The sequence below is a fragment of the Macaca nemestrina genome, chromosome 6, assembly GCF_043159975.1.
Source record: "Macaca nemestrina isolate mMacNem1 chromosome 6, mMacNem.hap1, whole genome shotgun sequence".
In the NCBI taxonomy this organism is placed as follows: domain Eukaryota; kingdom Metazoa; phylum Chordata; class Mammalia; order Primates; family Cercopithecidae; genus Macaca; species Macaca nemestrina.
In genome coordinates this window covers 146,056,953-146,071,414 of record NC_092130.1, presented here as the reverse complement: position 1 = coordinate 146,071,414, position 14,462 = coordinate 146,056,953, and the positions used below count along the sequence as shown (strand labels likewise).

Sequence of the window (14,462 nt, the reverse complement as noted above, 5' to 3'; positions counted from 1 at the left end):
TACCTATGTAAGTCACGTCCACGTAAAGTTCATCCGAGAAACTGCTTCCCATCTGGTTAGTGGCATTGACCATCATGACGTATGTCCTCCACATGGAGGTGTACTGCTTGCCAAAGTGGCAGGAGTTGGGCCCACCAGTTATGTAGTCTGGACATTCATGCATCAGTGTCTCTCTGTAATAAGTAATGTATTAGGAATGAATAATAAAGTAATAAAGAGAGTCTAGTTTTTTCTTCGTAGATCAATACCACTGGCCTTTGGGTATCAGAAATTCCAAGCACAAAACCCAGAGCTGACAAATGGTTCCTTAGGCTTCCATGTTCTGCCCATTTCAGCTGGGAGTGAGAGAGAGAATAGCATGCTGGAAAGGTTATTTTAGGGCCTCAAGTATTCGGCTTCTGATCAGCACTTCCCTTCTATAAGTGTTCTTGTGGGCTCTGGGACCTATATCCCCTGCTGATAAATACTCCAGCTTTCAATGGCCCAGGCACCACCATACCCAGGTCATGCCCATTGGGTGGCCTCAGGAAATTAGAACTTTCACCTGTCTACACACAGAGGAGCCATGCACAATGCATCAGCTATTGCACATTCGTGTTGAATTACATTTCTTTCTTTTTTTTTTGGTGGGGGGGGGAAGGAGTCTGGCTCTGTCGCCCAGGCTGGAGTGTAGGGGCGCGATCTCAGCTCACTGCAAGCTCCGCCTCCCGGGTTCACGCCATTCTCCTGCCTCAGCCTCCCAAGTAGCTGGGACTACAGGCGCCCGCCACCGCACCCGGCTAATTTTTTGTATTTTTTTAGTAGAGACGGGGTTTCACCGTGTTAGCCAGGATGGTCTCGATCTCCTGACCTCGTGAGGCGCCCGTCTCAGCCTCCCAAAGTGCTGGGATTACAGGCATGAGCCACCGCGCCCGGCCTACATTTCATTTTTTAAAAAAGGGTTCAAGAGGACAAAAACTGATGTTGGTCCATTTCAGACTACACCAAATCAGCAATAAAGTGAAGTGACGTTGAAAGGAGGTGGTATCTCAAGCCCAAGTGGCTCAGTAGGCTGCTCACATTTAGATTCAGGAGCCTCAGCGCAAGACACACTGCACAGGTGTGGAGGCTTGTTCAGTTCTGGTTGCATTTGAGATCCTGAAATCTGTTTACATGATGTCCGTTTGGATTTCAGCCAGGATGACAGTTTTGTGTACAACAAAGTGCAGTCATTGGAAAGTGGGCCAGCTATCTCTACCAGCAACTAAATATTTTCCTTTTTGAAGAAGAATACAGCTCTCCCAGGATTTCCAGGAGGGTCTCACTGTGAGCGCAACAAAATGCCCTGCACAGGGATGATCTGGTTTAGCCCTCATTGCAACCTTAGGTCCAAATATGTCCTCTAGGAGATCGTGGCTCTTAGATCAGAAATGTGCTAAGGAAAAACCCTCGCCTTCTTTTCCCTACAAGGTTCTTTATTTTCTTGAACATGAACCATGTTTGTCAAGGATTACATGGTGCCACTTCACAGGATCCTACTTATTTTGAAAAAGTGACATGTCTAGTTAAAAAAAAATACAAATGGCATAAGAATTATAGATGAGCATCTAAGATTAACTACCAATTAAGAAACACTTCTATGGGGTCTCAGGCTGCAACCTAAGTTGTGACAGGGGATTTGAAACATTACTGATATTGTACTGCTATGGCTGGTAACCTTATGGATATTGACAGCTCTTAACAGACATTAACAGGAGAATGTCGGCATGGACCTCAGACTCCCCTTTCCCCAGCGGTATGAACCTTACTGGTGTAAATTCAGGGAAGTGCTGTCACTCAGAACCAGAGTTTCTTTGGCCTGGAGAATGGGAGTACTCGTGGGGTTTCATAGGAGAGAAGGGAACTTCTTACCCTTCCCTGTGGTAAGTCAGCGAATAATTGGTAGGAAGTCCTCCATCTGTCCCAGGCCTCCACCAGCAGGTGAATGTTTCCTTATTGGGAGAACGACATTTAAAGATCTCAGGTTTTCCAGGAGGTAACTGTCCTAGAAAAATCCAGACGCCACTGCATCAATATTGAGGTCCATTTAACCATTTGATCCTTCTGTTGGTGACAGAAACAGATTGATGGGACCCAAGCCAGTGATGAAACCTCGGGTGAGGAGACCCAGGGTGGATGCTCAGAAATGCCCAGCATCAGCATGCAGCAACACTCCCCTGTGGGCTGCCCTGATGTTGGCAGGGCTCTTAGACAGCTTTGTGCTGGGGTGTGTGTGTTGTGTGTGTGTGTGTGTGTGTGTGTGTGTGTGTGTTTGGGTACTTCGAGATGGAGATACCAATAGCCTATGTGAGGGCTAGTGACCAACTGCAAAATTTCAACAAAGAGTGAGCCTTAAATGCAAGATAGACACATATGGGTTGAAGAGTGTGTGGTGGCCCTTTTGTAATCCCACGAGGTCTGTAAAGCTGATACCCTCCCTCAGTCTAAGGGGACCATACAAAGAATCCTTCCCAGGTATGAGCAACCTGCAGACACTTGGATGAAACACCACTCTATGGCACTTCTTCACTCTGCTCGCCAATCTCCATCTTTCTGCCATCCCCACACAATGAACTCAACTTGTTCCTGATCTTCTGTCCATTCACTGCATCTCTGAAGCTCCCCGTATCTAGGCGTCCCTTCCTTGAATTTTTTTTTTTTTTTTTTTGGAGATGGCTCTCCCTCTGTTGCCCAGGCTGGAGTGCAGTGGTATGATCTCGGCTCACTGCAACCTGTGCCTCCCGGGTTCAAGCCATTCTCCTGCCTCAGCCTCCTGAGTAGCTGGGATTACAGGCACACACCACCACACCCAGCTAAGTTTTTGTATTTTTAGTAAAAATGGGTTTCATCATGTTGGTGAGGCTGGTCTCGAACTCCTGACCTTGTGGTCTGCCCGCCTCGGCCTCCCAAAGTGCTGGGATTACAGGCATGAGCTACTGCGCCTCGCCACTTTTCCTTGATTTTATTCAGCTTTGATCTTGTGACCCAGACTCACAGTCTGTCTCCTCATCCACACCATCCCCACTTCTGAATCTTGGTTTTTAGTCCTTTTTTCTCTTAGATTTTCCTCTCTTTCCTTTTTTTTTTTTTTATTTTTGTGGTGAGGTTGCAAAGGGCTTCCTTTGGATACAGAGGGCTTGAAGAGTGTGTGGCCCTTTTGTAATCTTGTAATCCCATAGGGTCTATAAAACTACAATTTGATGAATCTTTTCAGGTTAGGAGGTGTGATAAGAGGTAGGAGAGTGGCCAGCTCCTCTCCTGGTTCTGAGCAACCACTGCTTTCTAAGAGCTGTACCCAGTTCCAGACTGGACGCTAGAAGGTCTCAGTGAGGTGGTGTGAAAATACAGTACCAAGGTTGTAAAATTTTTAGTTGCCAAATCCCCAAAGCTTTTGGCAAGCGGGCCCCCATTTCTCTTGCTTGGATGTCAGGTTCAAAGAGGGACAGCAGAGCCCTGGGAGTTTGCCCTGATGCTGTGGGGCTGGGGAAGTCACCATGCTCGCCTACATGACTTCAGCTGGTCCTCTTTTTTGTCTAGCTGGGTGCTCTAGCACTGAGTTCAGGATATCAGGAGCAGAAAGGAGTGCTTTCAGAGGTGGGTCAGCACCTCTGGGGGTTCTCTCTGTTTTCTCTACTCCTTATGCAGGCTCCAAGGGCAGAGTTTCTAGCTGAGCATCAGATCAGAAACAGCAGGTTAGGAGGAGACCTCAGTGAGGGGAAATGCATGGAAAGAGGGTTCTCTAGGCAGAGCTGGCCAGAAAGAGGAATTTAGCAGAATGGCATGTTGTGGGACACAGGCTAGAGCCCAGGACACCAGACTGGTAGTGTCAGCTGGAGCTCACCTACCCTCCTGCTCACAGGCCCTGCTGAAACCCGTCCTCGCCAGCCCGGGTCAGCTCTGCCAATATTTGTAACGTTGCTCATCCTCTAGGGACAATTTATTCAGGATAATGTGTTGCTGGGAGTCACAGCAAGAATGCAAGTTTTTGTTTTGCTTTGTTTTTGTCATGAGTGGGGAGAAGTGTGTGAAGTAGAAGGAAACATTTATCTAAAAAATCCAAAGCCTATGGTTCCATAATGAGCACACTCAGAAGCCAATTAGGGTGATCGTTGATTTCTTGAGTATTTAGTTTCTCTTGTGGGTCATTCTGACCTCTGCTTTCCCCTTTTTCTCTCTCTGAAAGCTTCTCTTTCTTATTTTACTGTTTATTAATAGTACCTTCGGGAAACTCGAGAAAGGAAGGTAGATTTGTAAAATTACAATTAGACAAATGTTTCCTTCATCTACATTAGAGGAATAAGTTAAAATCTCAATGCACAGAAACACAGAGAAAACCACACAGGAACCACACATACAGGTATGTAGACGCCCACACAGAGCCCGCATCAAAAGTACACACACACCACACACACACAGAAGTACACACAGGTGCATACTCATGGAAGTACATACTGATACGCACACAGGTACATGCAGAGAAGTGTGCACTTACAGATATCCACAGAACACACACAGACATACATAAAAGTATATACATACAGGTTCAGAGAAGCATTTACAATCAGGTCCATATAGAAAAGTTAATATATACACAGGTACATATAGAAGTTTGCACACCCAGAAATGCACAAGGGTTGACATACAGAAGTGTATATTCACAGGCACCCCCCCCTCTCATTTAGCTGTGGACTTCATTTCTCCTATTAGCACAGATAATAGAGTTGGCTGTACCTGCTTCCCACCATGTAACAGCAACCTCTTATATCCCATCATGGTTTTTTAAAGAGTTTTCATATACATTATTTCATCTGCAGTAGAGGAAACATCACTATCCTCACTTTGAGAATTTGGAAACCCAGAGAGTTAGGTAATTGGCTCTAGGTCACACAGCTAGAAACTGGCAGGACCTGGATTAGAACTCAGGTCTTGTCTTCTTCAGAGCTGTTTTTTTACACTCCTGAAATGAGGACAGAAGGCAGAAAGCACAGTGACAAGATTTTGCATTAATTGCATTAATTTTTCTGCATTAACTTTAATGCAAAATATTGCAAATAATTCAACAGCAGCACATAACACAGAATTTTCATTTTTCATGACAGCATTGCAAGAAGATTGCAATGGACTCTCCACCCTGTTGACAAACACCCCAGGCAATGAAAGAGAGCAGGATAGTCTCTTACTTACCATTCAGAAGGCAGGTGTTGAGAAAAAGTAGCAGAGTGAAAACAGTTGCAGATATCACATTTTCCTTCATGTTGGCTGCCTTCTCTTGCTACAGGAAATGTATCAGAGGTTCACTGGAAAAGAAGGTGTCAGGTAACTTTTGTGAAATGACAGTCTGGTCAGGCACATCCACCACTTTGTTCTGGGTGTTTGCAACTGATTGTTGCTCCTTGCTTAATGAGAATGACAAAATAGGAGGAAAGGAATGTAGGAAAATGTAACAGGGTCGGATGGTTTGGCACAGAAACATCAATTCACACACGCTGGGAAAAATTCCACCACCAGAGGTCCTCAGATGACAAGGTAGAGAGTTCAAGGGGCGTCAAGGCAGTCAGTTTCTTTGCACACACCCCAGAGAAAAATTGTTCTCTTTCCACCCCATAGCCACCTAACAATATATCATCCATCTTACGTAACACAGATTGTATGTCCTACAGGAGAATCCTTCTATGAGGGCTCTTGCTCTGGTCCATTAGCCAAAAATTGTCCAGGCCGAAAAATCAGTACCCTTAGTACAATCTCATCCTAACCATGCTGATTCCACCAAACTAGGGAGGCTTTGAAGGTTCAAACTGAGAAGATTCTGGAAGTCTTCTGGGTTATATGCATTACCGCAAAGCGAACCACACAATGAACTCTAGTGAATCTCCACGTGGTTTCTTTCTCCTATTTGGAAAGCCCCATAAACAAAAGATAATAAATTCTGGCAATAATTTAAATCCCTTGGGTTCAGAGTATTAAGTAAATTTTGAACCTGCAGGGGTTGGAGTTTGGAGCAATTTATTATTAGAATTATTATTGTTACCCTTGGGACAACTTTCAAAGCCTCTAAATGTCCTTCTAAGAAAAAGGAATTTTTAAAGACATTTGGAAAAAAGGCTCATTAGTCTTGTTGAACTTCAAACAACTCAGAAAACAATAGATTTGGTGAACTAAGTGTAAATTCTTAGAAATGCACGGCTTAAGTTTCTCTTTAAATTTTTATTGTTTTATTGGTTTTTTGTTGTTGTTGTTGTGGTTTTCTTTTTTTTTTTTTTTTTTGAGATGGAGTGTTGCTCTGTTGCCCAGGCTGGAGTGCAGTGGCACGGTCTCGGTCACTACAAGCTCCACCTGCCAGGTTCATGCCATTCTCCTGCCTCAGCCTCCCGAGTAGCACCTGTTGTTGTTTTAATCAAGGGAAGAACATTCAGGATCAAAGCTTCGCATCGTGGAACATTTGAAATGTCTGAATGTGTTTGATGAGCCCCTAAAAGACCAGCCGTTGCTACTGCTCCTTGCGGGACATACTCAGAAATGGAGAAACCATAGCAACAGTAGAGGTTTGGCCACCCAGGTACCATCAAGTAACTCTTTTATACTGAGGCTCCAGCTTCAATAAAGGATCCTGGTCCAGCAGTGGATCCTGTGAGGTGACCCGTATTTTGTTATTTTGGGGACCTTCTACCTGCTCCTGCAAGATTCCTTCCAAACAAATGCCCTCCCAGGGTGCACTTTCTAAATCACCCGCTCCATCTCACCCCTGAGGGTCATTTAATTAAAATCAAGTGGTTAAAGGCTTCTGATGGGTTTAAACTAATGCCTACCACTTCTGGAGCATCTGTTATGGGCAGGCACTGGGGAAAGTTAAGTACCTTAATCATGGAAATCTCATTTTGTTATCACAACAGTCCTGTGAGGGGGTACAGGTTTTAACAGATGAGCAAATGGAAGTACAGAGATTTAGTAGATTGTCAGTCACATGCCCATTTGGAGAAAGACATCTGGGAAACCTGAGAGCCACTGAGAGATCATCCTGACTTGTGGAAAGTCTGTGATGGGGGTGCAATTATTCCCCCTCTGTGGGAGAGATGGTGGTGACAACAGTCACTGATCCAAGGTGAGCAACATCAAGCCTTGGGTGAGTGTGGCATTCTGAGTAGGGTCAGGAGAGCCAGAGCCGAGAGAGCCCTTCTCAGCTACTACCCTACTTATGTCCAAGGACCTCAAATACTGTTGATCTCATGAATCCAGCCTCATCAGGTACATATAGCTCCAAATAGTTCTTTATCCTGTTGATCTGGTGATCTCAGCCTGGCTTAGAGATGAGATTCTACCCACTGGCTGAAGACTTCCTATAATATCCCTTTATTGAGACTTCCTTTCTCTTCTGGGCATTGCACTGACATGCTTAAGATCAACATGCTATAAATCAGACCTTCCTGGTGAGGTTGGGTGCTATCTAGAGAGCTTTGCCAAAGCACCGCTCCATGCATATTGCAAAAGAAACTCTGGGATGGCAAGCAGAGTGGGTCAGGCAGTGGTAGATATTAGATACTGTCATCTGCTTAAATGTTCTCATGTGCTACTACAGGATCAAAGAAACTCTCCTAAATAAAGGTTTCCTATAATAATGTCTTCAGGAAGTATTGTATGAATGAAAAAAACTTCCCTTTGGGATTTCCTGAGACACATCCTGGAATCTAGTTACTACCATGCACTTTCAAATGCCTGAAACCCCCATGCCAGGGAATTAGACATACACACAGTGGTGTCATGGTTGTGTTTCAACAAGGATTTCCCAACTCATCCTGCATTTTCCTCCCAGGAAGGCAAACACAATGGGGGTAATTTAACCTTTAGAGAAAGACAATCACAACTTCTGACCCCTAAAGGGGCTATGCTAAATGTTAATTAACTCTAATCACACAAGGAGATGCTTCTCAGCACTAAGCACATCTCCTGTTGATCCACTGCCATTTTTTTTTTTTTTTTTTTAATGGCTGGCAGACACTAAGCTGGAATAAATTAGGTGTTTGTCTCTCTGAGTCCACCCTGCATTGCACTCAAGATCTTGATCAAGGGCTGGCATGGCCCTTCTTATTCTCTCCCAATTGGGACTGGAACATCCAATGAGAGTCCTCATCTTTTTAAGATGTTATAGCAGCAAATGGCTCCAAATATTTGTAGTACAGTTAGCAAAAAGTCAGCCCCACACATCCGAGGGACTATCATCTTACGCTTCACTCCTCAGCAGCTCCTTGGTTGTGACTGAGGGTTAAAAATGCAAGTGATGATGAGCATTTTTTCATGTGTCTGTTGGCTGTATGAATGTCTTCTTTTGAGAACTGTCTGTTCATATCCTTTGCCCACTTTTCGATGGGGTTGTTTGTTTTTTTCTTGTAAATTTGTTTAAGTTCTTTGTAGGTTCTGGATATTAGCCCTTTGTCAGATGAGTAGATTGCAAAAATTTTCTCCCATTCTATAGGTTGCCTGTTCACTCTGATGGTAGTTTCTTTTGCTGTGCAGAAGCTCTTTAGTTTAATTAGATCCCATTTGTCAATTTTGGCTTTTGTTGCTGTTGCTTTTGGTGTTTTAGACATGAAGTCCTTGCCCATGCCTATGTCCTGAATGGTATTACCTAGGTTTTCTTCTAGGGTTTTTACGGTATTAGGTCTAACATTTAAGTCTCTAATCCATCTTGAATTAATTTTCATATAAGGAGTAAGGAAAGGATCCAGTTTCAGCTTTCTATTTATGGCTAGCCAATTTTCCCAGCACCATTTATTAAATAGGGAATCCTTTCCCCATTTCTTGTTTTTCTGAGGTTTGTCAAAGATCAGATGGCTGTAGATGTGTGGTATTATTTCTGAGGACTCTGTTCTGTTCCATTGGTCTATATCTCTGTTTTGGAGAAATAGGAACACTTTTACACTGTTGGTGGGATTGTAAACTAGTTCAACCATTATGGAAAACAGTATGGCGATTCCTCAAGGATCTAGAACTAGAAGTACCATATGACCCAGCCATCCCATTACTGGGTATATACCCAAAGGATTATAAATCATGCTGCTATAAAGACACATGCACACGTATGTTTATTGCGGCACTATTCACAATAGCAAAGACTTGGAATCAACCCAAATGTCCATCAGTGACAGACTGGATTAAGAAAATGTGGCACATATACACCATGGAATACTATGCAGCCATCAAAAAGAATGAGTTTGTGTCCTTTGTAGGGACATGGATGCAGCTGGAAACCATCATTCTCAGCAAACTATCGCAAGAACAGAAAACCAAACACCGCATGTTCTCACTCATAGGTGGGAACTGAACAATGAGATCACTTGGACTCGGGAAGGGGAACATCACACACCGGGGCCTATCACGGGGAGCGGGGAGGGGGGAGGGATTGCATTGGGAGTTATACCTGATGTAAATGACAAGTTGATGGCTGCTGACGAGTTGATGGGTGCAGCACGCCAACATGGCACCGGTATACATATGTAACAAACCTGCACGTTATGCACATGTACCCTAGAACTTAAAGTATAAAAAAAAAAAAAAAAGCAAGTGGTGGATCTGAGGAGCAGGTTTTTAGTAAGTTTGCAGCCCCTACACCTTGCCCATGGCTAGCTGCCTTGGTTTCCGTGCTTCCCAATCCTCAAAGACTCTTATCCTTATGATCCTCCCCTTAGCTTATTCAAATATGCCTTCCCACCAAGCTGTGGCCCACTGTGGTATGAACACCAAGAAAAGTTCCTTCTCCCTTGTGTTGCTCGGTGTCAATGTTGATCCTGTTTAGACCTTCTCTTTCCAAAAGCCTCTCTTCATTCTCCCTTCCATTAAGCCAAGTGTCTTCCACAGAGGCCCACGGTTGAGAAAAAGGCCCAGCAGCTTGTGCTTTTGAGAAACTAGAGCCAGTCTCCCCACATGGAAAATCGGGGCCACACTCCTATGGCCTGGGCTGACCGTACTATCCACATTAGGAGGGGAATGCCATAGGACAGGAGGAAATATAGCCTCATGAGAGTCAAAAATAAACCAGATCTGAGCTCCCAACATGCCACTCCCCACTGTCAACCCCTCGTCCTCTGCAATACCCTCTCTTAGACTTCACCTTTATGTTCTGAACAATGCATTGCCCAAGTCAATCCTGACTGCGAGCAATCTTAGCCCTACCATTCTGTGGAACTTACTTCCAAGACTGGTATCCGGTGATCCCCCTGAGTACAGTCCTCAACCTGTCCTGCCATATCTGTTGCCATAACCTTCTACTCAGGTTTTTGACTCAGTTTTCCTGACTCCCGAAATGGACCTATCATTAGGGTCTGGAAGTGGGCCCTGCCATCCCTGTTAGGCAGAGATTCTGAGGTTCTTTTTAGCTCTTGCAAACCCAGTTCCTGTATAATCAAGCAAGGCCCAATCCAACATTTGAATTTTGGACTATCATACATATGACATGCACAAATTGTAAGTACAGTCATGTGTCACATAATGACATTTCAGTTAATGATGGACCACATATATGGTGGTGGTCCCATAAGATTATAATGCTGTATGTTTACTGTTCTTTTTCTATGTTTCATTATATTTAGATACACAAACACTTACCATTCTGTAACAAGTGCCTACAGTATTCAGTTTTGTGACAGCTGTATAGGTTTGTAACCTGGGAGCAATCGGCTATGTCATCTAGCCTAGGTGTGTAGTAGGGTATACAGTCTAGATTTGTATAAGTACACTCTGTGATGGTGGCACAACAAACAATGAAATCTCCTGACATATTTCTCAGAACTTAGTCCTATCATTAAGTGACACTTATGACCGTATTCAGCTCAATGAAGTATCACAAAGAGAATATATCTATGTTACCACTAAGGACAAGAGATTGACCACCAATAGCACCCCAGAAACCCAACTTGCACCTCCTCCCAATCTCTACCTATTCCTTCCTGATAGAAACCATTCTTCCAACTTCTAACGGTACAGATTGATTTTACCTACCTTTGAACTTTATATAAATAGGATCATACGATATGCATTTTTTGAGAGTGTGTGTGTCTGGCTTCTTTCATTTCACATCGTTGTAGGATTCATCCTTGTTGTTACATGTAGTTTTACATAATTGATTTTCATTTCATCTCATTCATTTACATTCATGTTATATTGAATGAAACACCATAACTTCATTCTACTGTTGATGGACATTTGAGTTGTTTCCAGGTTTTGGCAAACTTTGGGTTTTGCTGAGATTGATCAAAACTCGAATGGCAGGGAAGCCCTGCACATTTCATAATCACTGTGTGCTGGCCGCCATATCTCCTTTCAACCTAAAGTAAATTTCAAGTGCCTTTTTTTTTTTTTGGTCCTAAAAAGGCAAAAAGTCTCATTTCTTGCAAACAAATTTTGAATACATTCGTCCATTGTTTTCAGTATTAGGCATTGTGTTAAGGGTTTCCTTCAGGGTCCTTGGCCCACTGGGTTTCCTTACCTGCCTTGTTCTACCTGGGTTAGATGGCCTGAGGCTAACATAACAGGAAGCAGACCCCACATCAGTCGGGTACCATTTGATTTCCAGGAGTTGGACTTTTTTTTTTTTTTTTTTTTTTTTTTAGACAAGGTCTTGTTCTGTTGCCCAGGCTGGAGTGCAGTGGCATGATCACTGCTCACTGCAGCCTGGACCTCCCTGGGCTCAGGTGATTCTCCCACCTCAGCCTCCTGAGTAGCGGGGACTACAGGCACACACCACCAACACCCAGAGAATTTTTGTATATTCTGCAGTGACAGGGTTTCGCCATGTTGCCCAGGCTGGTCTCAAGCTCCTGAGCTCAGGCAATTTACCTGCCTTGGCCTCCCAAAGTGCTGTGATTATAGGCATGAACCACCACACGCAACAAGAAGTTGTTTTCTTTCCAGTACAGAATGCCAATACTTAATCTGGAAAATAAAGGACATAATGTGCTCAGGGCAGGAAGAGGAACAGTAGGGATTAGCTATTACATACCAGGCTAAAGATTAAGACTGTTATACAAGCTCTGCCCAATGTCAACAGTCAATGATTATAGAATGAATAAATGAAGCCCAAAAGGTAAAAAAAACAGAACAAGATTCTAAGACATGGGACAAAACTCTGCACATAGGAAGAATGGTCCCGTGCTGGTATTTCAAACACTAGACTTTCAGCTGGCATAGTTTTCAGTATTTGACAAGGGAATCTAAAGAAGTTTTAAGGAGAACATGGCAGCCTCTCTTTCAGGAAGACATTGAAAACTGGGGATATAGTTCCAAGAGAACCGTGGCCCGCAGGTGGGGAGATGAAAGTTCCAGCTGTTCTTGCTCTGCCAATAAATATGTGCCCACAATGAATGTTTATCTGCCCATAGTCCAGGCAGCATATCTATGCATTTGTCTGTGAAAGTTCACAAGAGAACACTTGCTCGTGTGGTCATTCATTATTATTTTTTATCATCATCGTTATCCAGTTTACATTTTGCTGTTTCTTGAGCAGGTGTCCATCTTGTAGCCTGTTTTGAGATACCCACTGGGGAAAACATCCAGAACTTTCCATCGTGAATTACTTTTACATAAGATGTTTATCACCTTACAATCTGGTAGTTTAGTCAGAACATCATGACTGGGTGAAAGTAATTAGAAATAGTACAGAGGCTGCTGTAAAGTGTTTATCTCTGATTCCAGATATTCCCCTGCCCCTCTCCTAGAAACCCCAAAGGTTCCACTGAGGAAAGAACTTCCTGAAGACTCTGCACTCTCTGAAGATCATCAAGATGAGCGTGTGTGCTGTGCATGGTGATGGCTACATTTAGTAAGAGGTGGATGATCAGCAGGGACAGGATTTGTCTAAACCAGACCTGACTTAGGCCTTGGACCATTCAGGAATGCCTAGGAAGAACCATCTCCTGGCTTCTAACCTAGTCAGGGCAAATTACTCCAATATGATATATGTGCCTTTGCACTGGAGTCACTTTAATAACACAGAACACCGATGCTTCCCCGTGGCTGGGAATATTGCTTCCAAATCTAATCACATTAACTCCACTCACTCACCACAGCTTCCTCATTCTAGCAACATCTTTTATCCCAGGGAGGCTTGTTTTCGAGCAATCTTTTTGGCTTAAAGGCAAGAATAGGAATTGGGTGAGTTTCACTTCCCCCCAGCCAGTGCACATGTAGGACAGATGGTGGAAAATCCACGTTGGCCTGATTTTCAGAGGAACTAGTGCCTCATGAGATCATCAATCAGTCACTAACAATCAAAAAACACCCATAAATCATACATTATGTTTTGCAGTTTACAGAACTGTTCTATAGACATCAGTGGTTTTTAATCCAGGAGTCCCATTACAGTCCAAGGAGTGTCTTAAAATTTCTTCCCCCCCCCTTTTTTTTTGTGACAGAATCTTGTTCTGACGCCCAGGTGGGAGTGCAGTGACATGATTTCAGCTCACTGCAGTCTCTGCCTCCCAGGTTCAAGTGATTCTCGTGCCTCAGTCACCAGAGTAGCTGAGATTACAGAACTGCGCCACCACGCCCAGCTAATTTTTGTATTTTCAGTAGAGATGGGCTTTACCATGTTGGCCAGGATGGTCTTGAACTCCTGGTCTCAAGTGATCTGCCCACCTCAACCTCCCAAAGTGCTGGGATTATAGGCATGAGCCACTGTGCCTGGCCTTAAAATTTCTCATTCCTTTGTTTTGTCCCTGGACATTCTCACTAATTAGCTCAGAATTGAGCCCACTTGGAAGGACATGGGCATTTAAAAAAAACTTTCTAGAGGATTCTAAATTAAAGCTGGGGCTGAAAACCACTGACTTACATGCTATCACTTGACATGTACATTTTCTGAGTCCTCTAAGGTAGCTTTCCTCCTGATAACGGCTGACTCAGCATGCTCCCCATAGAACACTTCCAATAGGAGGCAACTTTAGCTCAAAAGCCTCCCATGTTCTCAGACCTGTGTGCCAGTAAGATCAGCAAACCCTCATACGGAATACACTTATACACTTATAAATATATAAAAACATTTATAATATCACACGTGAAAGTTTGTATGTGACCCACTGCATGCCAGGCACTGTTTTGTTAACTTGCTTCACCCTCACAACAAGCCTGAGGTGAAGGTATGATGATTATTCCCGTCTAACAGATGAGGACACTGAGGCCCAGAGAGGGTCTGTGAGTTGTCCAAGGTCACACAGCTAGTGAGGTGCATATGGAGGAAGAGGAACTCAGGATTTGATCTCTGGGATCTGTGCTAACTATCACACTTCCAAAAGTGCAATGGCCAACCTTCAAGGAGCTCTGGAAGTACAAAATCCATGCTGACTGTGAGGAGTGGGGACAGGTCAGAGGACCTTGGGGTTGTAGCTTCTGAGTCCTCTAAGGCAGCCCTCCTCCTAATAATCACTCACTCAGCATGCTCCCTCAACCCAAAGGCAGCT

At 43.8% G+C, this 14,462-nt stretch overlaps 1 protein-coding gene across 5 annotated transcripts in view; it reads right to left on the bottom strand.

Annotated features, from left to right (window-relative positions):
• Window positions 1-14,462, bottom strand: part of LOC105473061 (prolactin receptor) — a 167,334-nt gene that overhangs the window by 24,710 nt on the left and 128,162 nt on the right. For all 5 annotated transcript variants that reach the window (XM_011726670.3, XM_011726668.3, XM_011726672.3 and 2 more), the window contains 3 exons: window positions 5,203-5,315; window positions 1,891-2,023; window positions 4-173 (listed from right to left, as the gene is read on the bottom strand). In XM_011726670.3, coding sequence (XP_011724972.1) covers window positions 4-173; window positions 1,891-2,023; window positions 5,203-5,272 — 373 coding nt within the window. In that variant the 5' untranslated portion in view covers window positions 5,273-5,315. The remainder of the gene's footprint in view (window positions 1-3; window positions 174-1,890; window positions 2,024-5,202; window positions 5,316-14,462) is intronic.